Consider the following 15011-nt stretch of genomic DNA (forward strand, 5'->3'; position numbering starts at 1 on the left):
AGTTTCCCTCTAATTCCCCCCCCCCATCTGTGCGCATAATGAGCTTTGTTCTGGGTGACAGTATCAAGGCAGTGTGTGCACGCATACATTCAGAATGGGGCCTTCCTGATTCAGCCTGAGCGGAATCTAAAATCAACTGAGTGGACATCAAAAAAACTTGTGTGCGATCGCACATGCCCTCACTTTAGAGGAAACGCTGGTTGGGCAGAGGTGGATACCCAACCTTCTTCACCCAATATTTCCAGGTTCACACAATACAGCAGCGGGAGCACTTGCCTGCTGGTGATGACCAACAGTTCTTCCACACTTACTTGCTGTGTGGAAATGTTGTTCTACGTCCCAGCCAACTGGTGGCACCAGCACTTGGTAGGGATTAAGACGAACTAGAGAGAGTTCCCGTTGTTCATTCTGCTTATTTCTTTAACAGAAAATGGAAATGGTACCCTAATGGATGCTGTTTTCTAAGTTCCCATGACACTTGCCGCCATTATGTGTGAGCCCGCCTTACATAAACACAATGTGGGTGGCTTCTCACAACTGATTGCCCGTAAGCAGGCACAAAGCAAGCAGGGACGAAAGCAGAGATTCTTGCAGTGTGCGCTCCTGGCAGCCGTGTTATCGGAACCCACTGGTGGTGCGCTCGGTTGCGGATTGCCTTCCGAGATTCTACCAAAAATCTCCGCCCAACTTGGGGTTCCCTCCTACTGGCTTTCTACCTACTTACTGGTGATCGCGAGAAACCATCCTCCTGTCTATCTGATAACAAATATAGTAAAATAAAATAAAAGCCACGAAGCATGTTTTAAAGGTTACCACAGTCAATAGGTGCAGGACACCACATAGTCTTCAAATTGTTGAACATCCAGACATTTTGAGAGTCTAGACTTTTTCTAAATCTATGAGGAGGCCGATTTACCACGTGATACTTCGACCTCCAATAGTATTGTAGGTTTGTGTTCTAAGCGCGCGACGCTCCGATGAGACAGAAGTCGCGAAAATGCAGTTCTCATCGAGTCGCGGAGGTGCTTCAACTATATAGTATCGTCTCAGAGTTGCAACCGAAGGATACGCGGCATAGAAGAGGTTTGTATTCATGACGGAAGTACTCTTCCCACCATGCACACGGGAGAGCAGAGAAGCGAGAGTCACTAGACACATGGCCTCCAGGGAGTTGCAGACTACGTGCGCGCAATGGCTGCTGGGAGTCATGGTCGCTGAGCGTATTATGTTCACGCACGTTCGTGTTGATTACTCTGTAAGCGATGTCGCTCGCTAGAGGGCGTCGCGTATGTGCCGCATGCTGCCTCTCAGGATATTCTTTACTTGGCCATCTCAGTCATACTTCTGATTTTCACAGCCTAATGGGGAATTTCTATGCCTCCTTTTGGTCCTAAAAAGTGCCCCCAAGGCGAAAAGAATGCCTGGCCCTTCAGCTGGAAAAAAGAGCAAGCGCGAAAGCAGTCAGTTGCAAATTCAAAGAAAGCTCCTCCCTTATTTGCAGTTGGATCACAAACCATTATATCTTAAAGGCATGGTATTTCTTGGAAAGTCCCTGTTAAATGTCGATTAAAATACGATGCATGAACATGTTGTACACTAGTTTTCTTATTGCATAGTATAGGTGAAGTTTTAGATTGACGTTTTAGGGTTAATGGTGATGATCTAAACTGACAGGGTCTCTCGAATGTCTGTACCTATATTCGAAATATGTGCCTTCTTTAATGCGTATAAATCAGAGTTGTGAACTTGTGCAGCATAGTGGCCAAGCAACTGAACTACAAATCAGGACTTCCCTGGGACACATAGGGACTTCCTGTTGCCTCTAACCTCACAAAGTGTCCTTAGACAAGGCTTTTAGGGAACCTTGTTTTCCTCATAGCGTCAGCTCCCCAACTGGAATATAGAGATAATAATATTTCCCTGTAGGTTTGTTGTAAGATAATCGATGTGAAACCCTTTGAACACTCAAATGCTTTATAGAAATGCTAAGTTGCATTCTTTTATTACAGTTATATGGTTTATGTTGCTTACTATGGCATTCATAAATTTTGGAGTTGGTGGGACTGCAATTAAGTCCCCCTCTTTTTCTCTTCCCCCCCCCTTCCTTGCTGATCTGCTTTTACACTGATAAATCTTGCAAGCCTGAGGCTTGGCTATGTGAGTTTGTATAAGATGGAGCTTTTTCACACCTGGCTTTTAGTTTGCATCTTCTCCAGAATGGAGGGTGTGCATTCACACATTTGCTGCAAGCTATCAGGGAGCACTTCACACACTATTCAGATTTTTCATTGTGTGTTAGAGTGTAGCCTGATTTATATCTGGGGTTAAAAATATCTACTTTTTTTTGTAGATTTCCCCCTGCCTGGATAAAAAGCAGAGACAGCCACTCCAGCCGTGCTGCGAATGCAGCGCTGGCTGGTTTTGCTCGCAAATGCGGCCACACATTCCCATTTGCGAGCTAAACCATGGCCCACGTGTCTGGTGTCACATGCGTGGGGCATGGTTGGGACGTGAGGCGTGGCCCCTGAAGGGCAGCAGTCCTGGTTCTTTGAACCTGTTTGCACAATGGTGGCTCCACCGCTGTGTATGGGCCTTTTACAAATTCAAATAAGTGGAACTCATGACAAAAATGTCACATCAGATCTGAAATATGTGATATATTGGCATTGCTGGGCAACAAGAAGGTTGGAAGGGTCTTGTCAGAATGGTTTTCTTTGTTTTATTGTTATAGTATATTTTGTTGTTTTTCACAATGGTCATTCTTTTCTTTTTGTATAAGTTTGTTTCTTTTTGTTTTTATAATATCTTCTTTTTTGTGTTTGGCATTTTCTCCCCCTTTTTTCTTTATATAACTGCCACCCACTGCCAGTGGCTTTCTTTGCTTCCTCACTCCCTTATCCCAATTCCTTCTCTCATCCTCCTTCACCAAACTTCCAGTCTTATTGGCTATGCCCTATTGATTGACTAGAGGAGAAGAACTTCTTTTGGAACCTCTGATTGACAGGAGGAGGAGACCCTCATTTTGGAACTTTTGTTTAAGCATTCTGTTGTAGGGATGTGCAGGGACGAGTGGCATGAGGCGGCAGATCCTGTTCTGCTCCTGGTCCCCACTTCCGAACTGTGCTCGAACCACGATTCGTGCACATCCCTATTCAGTTGTATGTGCTCTCTACTTCCTTGGGGGTAGTTTTTGATTCTCAGGGAAGGTTTGCACTCCCTCCATCAAACATTCCTTGTGGTCCCTTCCCAACATCCCCAAACACTCCCCACACTTAAGGAGGGCTTGTGGAGGCTCTGTGCCTATCCACACACTCTTCTAGCTGTCAGTAATAGACTAACAGATAGTAGCTTCATGGGTTGCTCCTGAAAACAAGAGGCTTATGTTGCATGTCTAAAAGGCCACAACTTCATCTGCACTGGATGAATGGCATGAGAATATGCTAGATCTTGCAGTGATCAAATGTTCTGCAGGGTGAGGAATACTGGAAATTAAAAACAAACACATTTGATTTACTCTCCTTGGAGCTTTCAGTGAAATTATGACAGACATGAAGCTTAAATGATTAACTACTACCCGGCTATAGCAGGCTAATAACCAAGTGGTTATTTTCTTTCCTCTTCTGTTGTTCTAGTCCAACTGTTACCTCCTTCCCTCTTCCCAATCCCTTTCACCCATTTCAAATTATTATATATTAACCTTCCTAGAAGCCAGGAGGGATGGCCTGCATGCTGTAGAGAGAAGTTTGTTTTGTCTTCTTGGCAGTCAAAAAATACAGAAAGTGAGGCAATACAAAAAATACAGTGCACTCGGATCTCAATAACCTCTTCTACTCTCCAGTTCCACGTTACAACTCAAACATTTCCATGCAATTATAGTTTAATAGTGAGTACTCAATTCCGGGCAGGCAGGCTTGAGCACCAGTACTAACACATGCATTCTCCCTCTAGCACAGGAAGGTCCAGAATAAGCGGGGTGGGGGAGAGAAAAATCCACTGCTTCCCCTCAGCCCACTGAAGGCAGCGATGTGGAGAGACAGGACTAACTGTGAGGATCAAAGACCTTTTGTGCTACTGAGAGATCAGAAGAACTGATCTTAGAAGGCTGCCTGGAGGAGAACAGAGGTTTTGTCACAGTTTACCCTCGGGAAACTACCCCTATCACCACCCCTTCTTGCTTGCTTCTGAGAGTGGGACAGTGATGTGGGAAACAAAATGACTAATTATTGCAGTAACTGACACAATACTTTTTAACTGAGTCTTTTCTTTGCTGCCAGAGTTGGCACAACTTCTTAGTACATAATAGAGGAGCCTCCCCTGATTGTTTAAGCTTTACTTTAATCTCTATTACTGATCAGAAGTTTATTTACATGGAGGAAAGCCAAATATTGGTCTGAGGAAGAACAGTAGGATCAGCAGGAGGATTTTTGCAAGCTTTTCATTTAAAAACAAGTTCTAGTAAGAACTAACAACCTACTTTCCTTTCTCTGTCTCTACAACTGGACTAAATTTGGTTCAAATTGAGGTCCGCAAGCTAGATCTCTTGCACCTCAAATGTTCATGCATCCACCATCTTGGATCGGGGTGGATGACATCATTACAAACTACACCATTGAGGTGTCCCTTTGTGTCACTCACTACAACGGTACCAAATTTGGTCCAAATCGGTTAGACAGTCCTCAAGTTAGTGCATTTGCTCCTCAAAAATTTACACGTCCACCATCTTAGATCAGGGTGGTTGACATTATCACAAACTATGGCATTGAGGTTTCCCCATGTGCCCCTACAACTGTAGTAAATTTGGTTCATATTAGTTAAGCAGTTCATAAGTTAGCCCATTTGTGCCTGAGAAGTTTACATGTCCGCCATCTTGAATTAGGGTGGATGACATCATCACAAACTATCCCATTGAGGTGTCTCTGTGTGTCACTCACTGCAATTTGTATGTATTTGTTTATTTCGGCCCAAGGCCAGCATAAATACAAGAAAAAGAAACGACGACAATAAAATACATAAAATACATTAAACATTAATACCTTCAAATACCATATAGTAAATTTGTAGTAAATTTGGTTCAAATTGGTTAAGCAGTTCATAAGTTAGCCCACTTGTGCCTCCAGAGTTTACACATCCTCCATCTTGAATCAGGGTAGATGACATCATTACAGGCTATGCCACTGACGTGCGCCTGTGTGTCATTCACTGCAACTGTACCAATTTTGGTTCAAATTAGTTAGACAGTCCACAAATTAGCCCGCTTGTGCCTCAGATGTTCATGCAACTGCCATCTTTAATTGGAGTGGATGACATCATCATGCAGCACGCTATTAGGGCATCCCTGAGTGTCCCTACAGCTGTAACAAATTTGGTTCAAATTGGTTAGGTGGTTCACAAGTTAGCCCACTTGTGCCTCAAATGTTTACACATCCACCATCTTGGATTGGTGTGGATGACATCATCACAAACTACACCATTGATGTGGCCCTATGTGTCCCTACATCTGTACCCGATTTGGTTCATATTGGTCCAGGCATTGCGAAGTTGAGTGGGGGGCACACACACAGACGGACACACGCACAGAATGCAGGGTGATCTCATAAAAGCGGGGAGGGGGTGTTGTGTACAATTTTAATAATTTTGCAGTGAACCATAGTTGCAGTCTAGTTTTTGGCTTTTGTTTTTGGAAAATTTAAAAAAGATCCAGCATTGTTTTATTTTAAGCTGAAGCTCAATATTAGGCATTGGAGAATTTTATTTATTTATTTAACATATTTTATACCGCCCCAAACTTGTGTCTCTGGGCGGTTTACAACAAAATAAAAACAGAAAATAAAACATTAGTTAAAAACAAAAACAAGAAATTTAAAACACAACAATTTAAAAATTTTAAAACTCAGTTTGAACCAAATTGAACCAACATTTTAAAACAACATGAAAACAATATTAATTAAAAGCCTGGGTGAACAGATGTGTCTTTAAAGACTTTTAAAAAGCTGTCAGAGATGGGGAGGCTCTTATTTCACTAGAGAGCGCATTCCAAAGCCTGCAATTTTAAAAAATATACACAAACAATGATCCTCGGAGCCCCAGCAAGAACTCAGGAGGGTAACAAGAGCAGTGTCAATTAGGGAGTCGGAAGGGAAGGCAGGACTATTCCAATGGACACGAAGACCAATCCACTCCTGGCAGGCATACCTTGCTGCCTCATGAAAGCTGGGGAGGGCAAACTCCATGCAGCGGAGAGTGTTACAGAGAGTAGGCAGGCAGAGGGAGTATTTAGAGTAAGAAGACGGGAGGATGGCGAGGAGGGTGGTTCAAGAGGAGGTAAGCCAGGAATACCTGTCTAGGGGGCCTAAATGGAGGAGATGACAGGAGAGCTTCATGTTAGGACAGAATGGGTGTGCTGGACAAGATGGTGCTGTAATAGTCCTAGAACTGCCTTTCATAGGACCACAACTCATTATTCCTGACTATTGGCCATTGTGACTGGGGATGATGGGAGCTGTAGTCCAAAAACAGCTGGAGGGCCGAAATTGCACAGCCCTGCTGTTGATGTAAGGAAGATCTAGTTCTTCTTGCTATACAGTGTGGGATAACTATTGCATGACACAGATGACTATTCCCAGCAAAGCAGGAGCCAAGCACTACCACTGCCACCACCCCCACCCCACTTTCATGTTTATATATTCTGAACACAATGCTACTTTGGATGCAGTGCTGGTATGTTTACTTTCAGCCAGTTCTTTCCTAGCACATCACAAACCTTCTCAGCTTGTTCCCAGCCAAAAGGCTGCTTGGCAATAGGGAGAGAGTGACTCACAGGAAGAATGAAGGCTGGGAAATAAGAGTTAATAGGATTTGCTATCATCATTGGCAAGTGCACATATCTGGCCTTCTCCCCCTGGAGCAGAAATTCTCCAAGCTGTCCAGCCTGAAACTTTAATGGTCAGGGAGTAGGGGTTGGGAGGCCCACTGGCTTGGAAACAGTCTGTTCTTTGCTCTCCCATCTTGTCTCCCTGGCAAGCTCCTGGATCCGTGGAGAGTGTATGATATTATTTGCACAGGAGCAAGAGAAGGGACATGCTGATTTTTCACCATGTCCATACAGTTGTCCTTCAGCAAAGCCATGTTGGTGGGGGACAAAAGAGAGAGAAGAACGCGCGGGTCCCAGGAGCCCACCTTGTCCCATGGTCTACTTCGACCTTGTTATGCCAAGGACTGGTACTATTATTTGATTCATATGTAATAAATTCAGGCATGCATGCATAAAAAGTCAAAATGACAGTATGGCTGTGACATACTTAAAATTTGGTTAAGAATTATGGGCTCCAGGAACGAATTTCAGAATTAATGCCTATATGATTGTGATGCAAAGAGTTCAGCTTCTGGAGGTTAGAATGAGATGGTCTAGGGAGCTCTGCAGTCACTTTGTTTCTAGCACGTCTTTGTTATCAGTACAGCTTCAGCCTTGCTCATGTCCTCTTATCAGCCCTGGCAGCATGCATGTCTACCATATTGAACCCTGCCTTGTATTGCACAGCTGACATCACTGGGAGCAGGGTCTACAAAATGTTCTCTTTCTTCCACCCCCAGTAAAGAACTGATATGTAAAAGTATGTGTGGTGGATCTGAAGATTAAGAACTTAAGCTGGGGATTCAGAAGCTTTCTCCCCATCTCGTGATCTCCCTTCTGCACTGCTGTGGTGATCCAGAGTTCTACTGTGCTGCCTTGGAAGGCCACCAGTCTGAATTCCTTGAGAGTGTGAGTCTGTCTTTCTCACTTAGTTGCCATTATTGAAATTGTCTTCCTTGTCTCCTACACAGTATAAAGGTCTTTCTGACTGTATGACATAGATGAATGAAAATACCTTGTATTGTATGTAACAATGTGTGTATTATTGTACACACTTTTTAAATTTTCACATTTATATCCTGTTTTTCCTCTGAAGAGGCCAAAGAGGTGTATATGGCTATGTTTGTCCTCCCATCAACTGTGTGAAGTAGGTTAGGCTGAGAGAGAAGTGACTGACCCAAAGTCACTCAGTGAGTTTTATGGCTTGGCGGGAATTTGAACTCGGGTCTTCTGAATCCTAGTCCAGCACTCAAACCACTACACCACACTGGCTCAGTTTTACATTGCCAAAGCTTATGGTATTGCTTGCAATTATATGTATTGTTTTGTCTTGTACTTGTAGTGTTTCAAGTTTTGTTTGGCTGCTTTCTGTGCACACTTACTTGGCAGTAAATCTCATTGAACCGGGATTTATTTAGAGTTGTATTGCTGTGAACTGAGAAAGAAGATAGACCCTGCAATAATATGTAGATCTGACAATGATGCAGTTTGCTGTCTTAGATTGTTCTTATTCACTCAGGCACAAATCATTTTCAGCTCTTAACAGATTCTACAATTCTGTGCGTGTTTCCTCAGAAGTAAGTCCCACTGTGTCCATTGAAGCTTATTCCCAGGTTAGTGTGCATACAGTGGCAGCCTTGATTTTCTTGTATGATCATAATCCTACATTTTAAAGACTGTGGCTTCAGTGAGACTGAATGGTAGAGAATTTCAGCAGGTTTTTTTTAAAATGCTCGATGCTGTTGCTCCTGTCTTATATTTCCCTTCATATTTTCAATTTGATAATGCTATGTGCTCAATTTTATATATATTTTATTTGCAGTGAGCAGACTTCTCCAAGCATAGTAGCTTCACATAATTCCTTTTAGTAGGGCTTGAAAGGGATTTCTACCAATGTCCTGCAGAAATGAATGGAGATGAATGCTTTGCAGCAGTGCCTCATGGATTGCAAGCAACATTTTTACCATTTTGTCTCATTTGTCTTTTTATTGTTAGCTAGTGGCAAAACACAAATATGCAAGATGAACAAACATTTGGTTTGGCTGACTATGGATTTCTACAAAACAATGTTGGAGGACTAGACTGTTGGCAGTTTTGACAACATCAAGGCATATGTAAATACTCTTAAGGCATTTTCCTGACTTGAAGAATATTAAGCTTACTCGCAACTTATGCTTTATTTGTGAGTCTCTTGCTTCTGAGGTCAGTGAGATCTCTCAACAGGGCTCCTCTGTTACTGTCGGCCTTAGTTATTCTCATTGATCTGTGTGGGAGACAGCCATACAGTCAGTGCTTTTATTTTTTAGATGAGTCAAGGAGCATGCAAGCCAGATCCACTAATAAATTATGTATAAATACAGTGTTTACGGGTTCTGGAGCTCTGATGCTCTTGCAAGTTTCCCCATTTTCTTCAGTGAGGATACTGCTGCAGGCACCCTAAGCAATGTATGCATGAAGGGCATCGGAATGCGTGCAGAGTTCTAGATTAGGGTCTTCCCCATCACCACCACCACCACTTATTAGCCATAATCCTTGAACAGTTGTCAGTTGCTAGACAGCTCTACTGAAAACAGTAAAGCAATGTCAAGGCAATAGTTCTGGATAAGCAACCAGTTGGCTTAAAATAATAACAAACAACTCCAAATGCTACTAAGAAGCTGGGATTAGTAAGCAGTTCTGACAAGCGGTCCCACAGGTAATGGGCAACAGCAGTACCATTTCTGGAGAGGAGCCCTAAATTTTGCACCATGTGCAAATACTTGCCTCCCCCAAGTGCTTGCTCCTTTCTAGTACTTACTCTCATATTAGATCCTCTATTTATTCACCAGTACATTAAAAATAAAGGTAAAACTTTCACTGAGGCATGTGATCCTTAAGAGAAAATGATTATCTTGCCTTCTATAATGGTTTTTGACATATTCATTTTTTGTGTTAGTCTGGCCTGCACAACTTGTGATTCACCAAACTGAATGCAGCCCACTAGTCAATAATGTGCAGTAGTTAAACTACAAGTAGTAAACTATTCATATAGTTGAATGATAATTACAAGTACTTTATGAAAAGTTGTTAAGACTACATAGTTAATATTTTGGTAGTTAATTAGTCTAATTACTTACTAGTACTGTAATTACCTTTTTAGATTTTACTTCACAAACTTATTTCTTTAAAGTTCAGTTTGTTACAGAACACTTTGCACATGTTGAAGCAAGTAAATGCCTAAAGTTCATAAACTCCTGTAAACTGTATTGCCTTATTTAACAACAACAAAAGAGTGTTTTAATTTTCAATCACTGGGGGAATAATTAATACATAGTAGTTGAAACTACTTCAAGGTAGTTAAAACAGTTTCAATTACTTTACTAAAACATAGTTAAAACTAATTTCAGGCAGTTAATACTTGTAGCTAAGCTCCTTAAAGTGATTAGTGCCACCAACTGTGTGTTCCGGTCTGCCAAGTACTTGACAACCTCATATTTTTGCCTTCCCAGGCAGACAGCAAAAACATAAGGAGGGAGTCTCACGATCAGTGAGACTCGCTGTAAGGGGGTTTGCAGGGAGAGTGGGCTTAGCCCGCTCTCCCCGCAGACGATCAAGGCTACAGCTCTGGGTGGCCAGATCGGCCACCCATATGACTGCCAGCTCCGTCACGGAGCCAGCAGGGGTTGTGGGGATCAGGGGCCACGTGGCCCCCAGAAGTTCCAGGATGCCCCACATGACCACACGGGGCATCCTGGAGAGACCCCTGAGCCTGGGAGGCTGCTTGCAGCCTCCTGGCCAGGGATCTCCTCATATGTTGCTGTGGTGCGGAGCCGCGCCGCAGCAGCACACGATCGGAAAACCCAGGTTAGCGGAGCGCTCGCTCCACTAACCTGGGCTAAGGGGAGGGGTATTTAAGCGGGCCACCCGCTTTGGCGAAACCGGGCTTGCCTGTGAGCCCAGTGGTTCCCACGATCCATGGAAAGCGGGCTAAGCTCCCTTAGCCTGTTTCCCACTGATCGTGAGAATACCCCCTAGGTGTGTTTAGCCATTATGTAGTGCTCTACATGGCTGATGGGCTACTCTTGGCTTGGTAGTCACAGGCGTAGAAGGCTTCTGTAAGTGGAGACTGCAGCATAGTTTTGACCTTCTTCTCTCCAAAATCTTTTTGGTGTCAGCAAGTTTTGATGAAGGTCATCTTTTTCTTGCTTCCAGAAGATGAATGGAGAAAGCTCAGAAAAAACTTCCGATAAGGAGGACGCCAACAGTCCTGTCTGTGTTGGTAGAGAAGAAGATATAAAAAGACTTCAAAGAACAACAGTCACTGTCCATGGCAGAGAAGTTCTTGTTTTATACCATGATGGAAGGTTTTATGCTATGGATTGCCGCTGTTACCGTAAGAATTTTGCAGAGGATATTGTGATGTTTGTGTTGCAACTCTTTTATTTAAGTTGAGTCTTTATTCTAATGTCCTATTCTGCTCTTTTAACAGATGCAGGAGGTCCTTTGCATCTTGGGGAAATTGAGGTATAGTATGGCTTCTCTTGGCTGAGGTGGCTGGTGTCAAAGCCCAAACGTTCAGATAAATTAGAGCATTATTTGCATAAGACATGCAGTCAGGGAGCAAATAATACAGGAAGTGCTCTCCATGAGTAAATTAATAGGACAGATTAATTAGGTTGACAGATGGGGGTTGCTAACTCGAGAATCAATCCAGCCCTCTGAGGGGAACTACTATATGCACCTTTTCACAGTTGTCAGCCTCCTTTTTCTCTGGAAGAAAGGGAATAGGCCATAGGCATGCAGGGGGAACGAGTGAACTTTCTGGTATGCTTCAGTCCCTCCCTTCTCTCAGTGGGAAATTGAAACGGAGCGGGGCAGATATGGCTGGCAGCAGGAGCAGAATCCAGGGCGTGTGAGTAGATGCCTTCTCCTTGGTACAGCCCAGTTTCTTTCTTTACCGAAGGCAGATGAAGACAGTGGAAGGGAAGACCAAGGTGAGCTGAGAAAAGTTTATCCACTTCTACATAATTCAAAGCAATATAAGCAAACAATTCAAAGCAATATAGCTGAAATATCAGATAAAGGTAAAGTGTGCTGTCAAGTCGATTTCGACTCCTGGCGCCCACAGAGTCCTGTGGCTTTCTCTTGGTAGAATACAGGAGGGGTGTACCATTGCCTCCTCCTGTGCAGTATGAAATGATGCCTTTCAGCATCTTCCTATGTCACTGCTGCCTGATATAGGTGTTTCCCATAGTCTGGGAAACATACCAGCGGGGATTCAAACTGGCAACTTTCTGCTTGTTAGTCAAGCAATTTCCCACTGTCCCACTTAAGGTGACCATCAGATATTAAAGTTAAAAATATAAGGATAGTCATGAAAACATAAAAAAGAAGTTTAAAACAATCTGTGTAGAGAGGCACATCTCAGTAACACTGGAATAAAACAACCTTTATTGCCTGCTGAATGGCAGGCAGTGTTGAGGACTAGGGTACCCATGGGAAGGGTGATGATACATAGTCTGGGCACCGCCACTGAGAAGCTGTTTGTGTTCATGCTCCTCTGCTGTGCCTTAGGAGAATCCCAAGGAAGGCCTCCAAATAGATTGATGTTCTTGGGCAGGTGCATATGGGAGGTGGCAGTTCTGGAGGTATCCTGTCTCTATCCAATATCATCTTGAACCAAACAATGAAATCTTCACAGTCCAAGATGTGCAGGAGGGTGTGTTTATTCCTCTGTGAGAAACCCTTAAAACATTTTTCCTTTAATGCAGCAAATGTGTATCTCGAACTAAGCTGGAGGAAAAGAGGTAGTGAGAAAAGAGCTATAGAGAAAGGGTTAAGTAGCCCCTTCACAAATGCTACACTGGGGCTGTAAATGGTGTCAGTTCCTGCCCCACTGCTTCTTTGCAGCAGTTTGGTAGCTCAAATTTTCTAGGCCTGGGTTTCCTGCCCAGGCACTCTGAACCTAACCAGTGAGTCCAAGGTTTAAGAGCATTGTATCTGGGCTCAAAATTCTTTAGAATTCAGGATCTTTCTGGGTGACCTTAGAAAGTTACTGCTTCTCAGGCTGTTCCCCTCTGTTCTATTAAATCAAGTTATTTGAAACTGTTTAGCTCTGGTGTGTAACTGCAAAATGGTTTTTCCTAAGCCATGGCTGCCTTGGTGTTTAAGAGAGGAAAGAGATAAGGACAAGTCCTAAAGCTTATTCCGGTGAGCCATAAGTAGATATCTGTAGGATTACACCAGAGGACTGCATCCAGCATCTGGTTTCCAACACTGGGCAACCAGTTCCTTCTGGGAAACCTTCATGAAGGCAACAGCTAGCGGTGTGCATGGACCACAGTTCAGGCCGTGGTCCGAATTTGGATCGGTCTGTGGTTCGGCCAAACCGTGAACCGGTCTGGCAGTTCAAGGTGGTGTCGGGGTGGGGGGCAGCAAGTTACACTTCTAAAAGTTAAGCATGTACGGAGGCCAGGTGAGTGACAGAGCTGCGCTGCTGGTGCGTGCGGGCTGCTAAAGGGAGCACCACCACAGAGGGAAGCTGCATGGAGCGGCAGTCAGTGACACTATGCTGGTAAGGACCTGTGGCTTTACTTTTAAAGGAGCCGCTCGCTGCCTCAAACCACCAAACTGGTTCGCCAGACCGTGGACCTGTCCAGATTTGAACAGCAGCCTGAACCTCAGTCCGTGCACATCCCTAGCGACAGCCTTCACCTGCTGTTCCCCATCCCAGCAATTCGCATTCAGAGGCTTACTGCTTCTGATTCTGGGGACTCTATTTAGTTATCATGGCTATTATTCACTGATAGACCCATTCTCCATTAAATGTGTGTCGTCCCACTTTGAAACTATCTAAGGCTGTTAATCACCACCATCGCGTCTTGTGAACTCAAATTCCATTAATCATCATCAAAGAGCCCCTGGTGGCGCAGTGGTAAAACTGCCGCCCTGTAACCAGAAGGTTACAAGTTCGATCCTGACCAGGGGCTCAAGGTTGACTCAGCCTTCCATCCTTCCGAGGTTGGTAAAATGAGTACCCAAAATGTTGGGGGCAATATGCTACATCATTGTAAACCGCTTAGAGAGCTCCGGCTATAGAGCGGTATATAAATGTAAGTGCTATTGCTATGTGAAGAATGTGTTTTGTCTGTTCTGAAACTACTAGCAATATTTGGAGAGAGAGAGAGAGAGAGAGAGAGAGATTATTCTCTGTCTGTACTCTCTACACCATAAACTAGCTTCTCCAGTTCTCTGTACACTTGAGATGTCCATAAGACTTGTGTAGCTCTTCTCTTAAAAGCTGAAACTTAGGGCTCTTGCTATAGCAGTATCAAGGATTACATGTAAGGCATATAGTTAATGCTTTTCTTCCCCCCCCCCCTTTGTAGGACATCAACGGCCAGCCATGCATTATTTGTCCCTGGCACAAATATAAAATAATTCTGGCTACAGGTGAAGGATTGTATCAAGCAGTAAACCCCAGAGAGCCATCAGTGACTCCAAAGTGGCAATCAAAAGGAGTAAAGCAAAGGACTCATTGCATTACTGTGGACAATGGAAATGTTTATGTGACACTCTCAGATTTAGCTGATGATATAGACTCTGACTACTATGCTGAAAAGTACAAAAATACTGTACATTATCCTATTAAAAAATAATATCTTCTGGACTTCACCGTTAATGAGATTAAAATAACACTACACATGAATGGTATCCTTGCTTTCTAAAGAGCACACAACTGGGTTATGGTATTGTGAAATAAATTATTATGTTTGGAGTATTAAAAAAAACCCCTCTCCACACTTTGTTCTAAGAAGTGAATGGAAGATACGTGTTCTTGTCTTTGAGAAGAAAATACCATCATAGTATGATATCTTTTTCTTTTCCAATATTCAAAGAAGCTATTCCCACGATCAATGGAAAGCGAGCTAAGGGAGCTTAGCCCGCTTTCTGTTAATCATGGGAACCACTGGGCTCGAAGGCGGCTAGCCCACCTAAAACACCCTCCCCTTAAATGAGATTAATGGAGCAAGCACTCTGTTAACCTCATTTTGTTGCTTATGTGTCACCGTGGTGCACGGCTACAAGCAGCCTCCCAGCCTCGGGAGTCTTCTCCAGGATGCCCCGCACATTTGCGTGGGGCATCCTGGAACTTCCGGGGGTCAGCCAGCCCCCAATCCCC

At 43.6% G+C, this 15011-nt stretch overlaps 1 protein-coding gene across 9 annotated transcripts; it reads left to right on the forward strand.

Annotated features, from left to right (window-relative positions):
• Positions 1-926: 926 nt before the first annotated feature.
• Positions 927-14537, forward strand: RFESD (Rieske Fe-S domain containing). 9 transcript variants are annotated; one of them, XM_053303858.1, is made up of 7 exons: positions 927-1083; positions 7591-7759; positions 8387-8463; positions 8846-8964; positions 11042-11222; positions 11319-11353; positions 14218-14537. In XM_053303858.1, the coding sequence occupies exons 5-7, from the start codon at positions 11045-11047 to the stop codon at positions 14485-14487; spliced, it is 483 nt and encodes a 160-aa protein (XP_053159833.1). In that variant the 5' UTR covers positions 927-1083; positions 7591-7759; positions 8387-8463; positions 8846-8964; positions 11042-11044; the 3' UTR covers positions 14488-14537. The 9 variants fall into 9 exon arrangements, with proteins under 9 accessions (XP_053159833.1, XP_053159838.1, XP_053159840.1 ...); XM_053303863.1 differs by lacking the exon at positions 8387-8463 and adding an exon at positions 11682-11823 and having other exon boundaries at positions 14218-14353; XM_053303865.1 differs by lacking the exon at positions 8387-8463 and adding an exon at positions 11793-11823 and having other exon boundaries at positions 14218-14353.
• Positions 14538-15011: the final 474 nt, after the last annotated feature.

The sequence above is a fragment of the Hemicordylus capensis genome, chromosome 2, assembly GCF_027244095.1.
Source record: "Hemicordylus capensis ecotype Gifberg chromosome 2, rHemCap1.1.pri, whole genome shotgun sequence".
In the NCBI taxonomy this organism is placed as follows: domain Eukaryota; kingdom Metazoa; phylum Chordata; class Lepidosauria; order Squamata; family Cordylidae; genus Hemicordylus; species Hemicordylus capensis.

Coding starts and splice junctions, on each gene's coding strand:
- RFESD (XM_053303858.1), top strand. CDS start 11,045: ATGAATGGAGAAAGCTCAGAAAAAACTTCCGATAAGGAGGACGCCAAC. Junction 11,223..11,318: donor TATGGATTGCCGCTGTTACC/GTAAGAATTTTG, acceptor CTCTTTTAACAG/ATGCAGGAGGTCCTTTGCAT. Junction 11,354..14,217: donor TGCATCTTGGGGAAATTGAG/GTATAGTATGGC, acceptor CCCCCTTTGTAG/GACATCAACGGCCAGCCATG.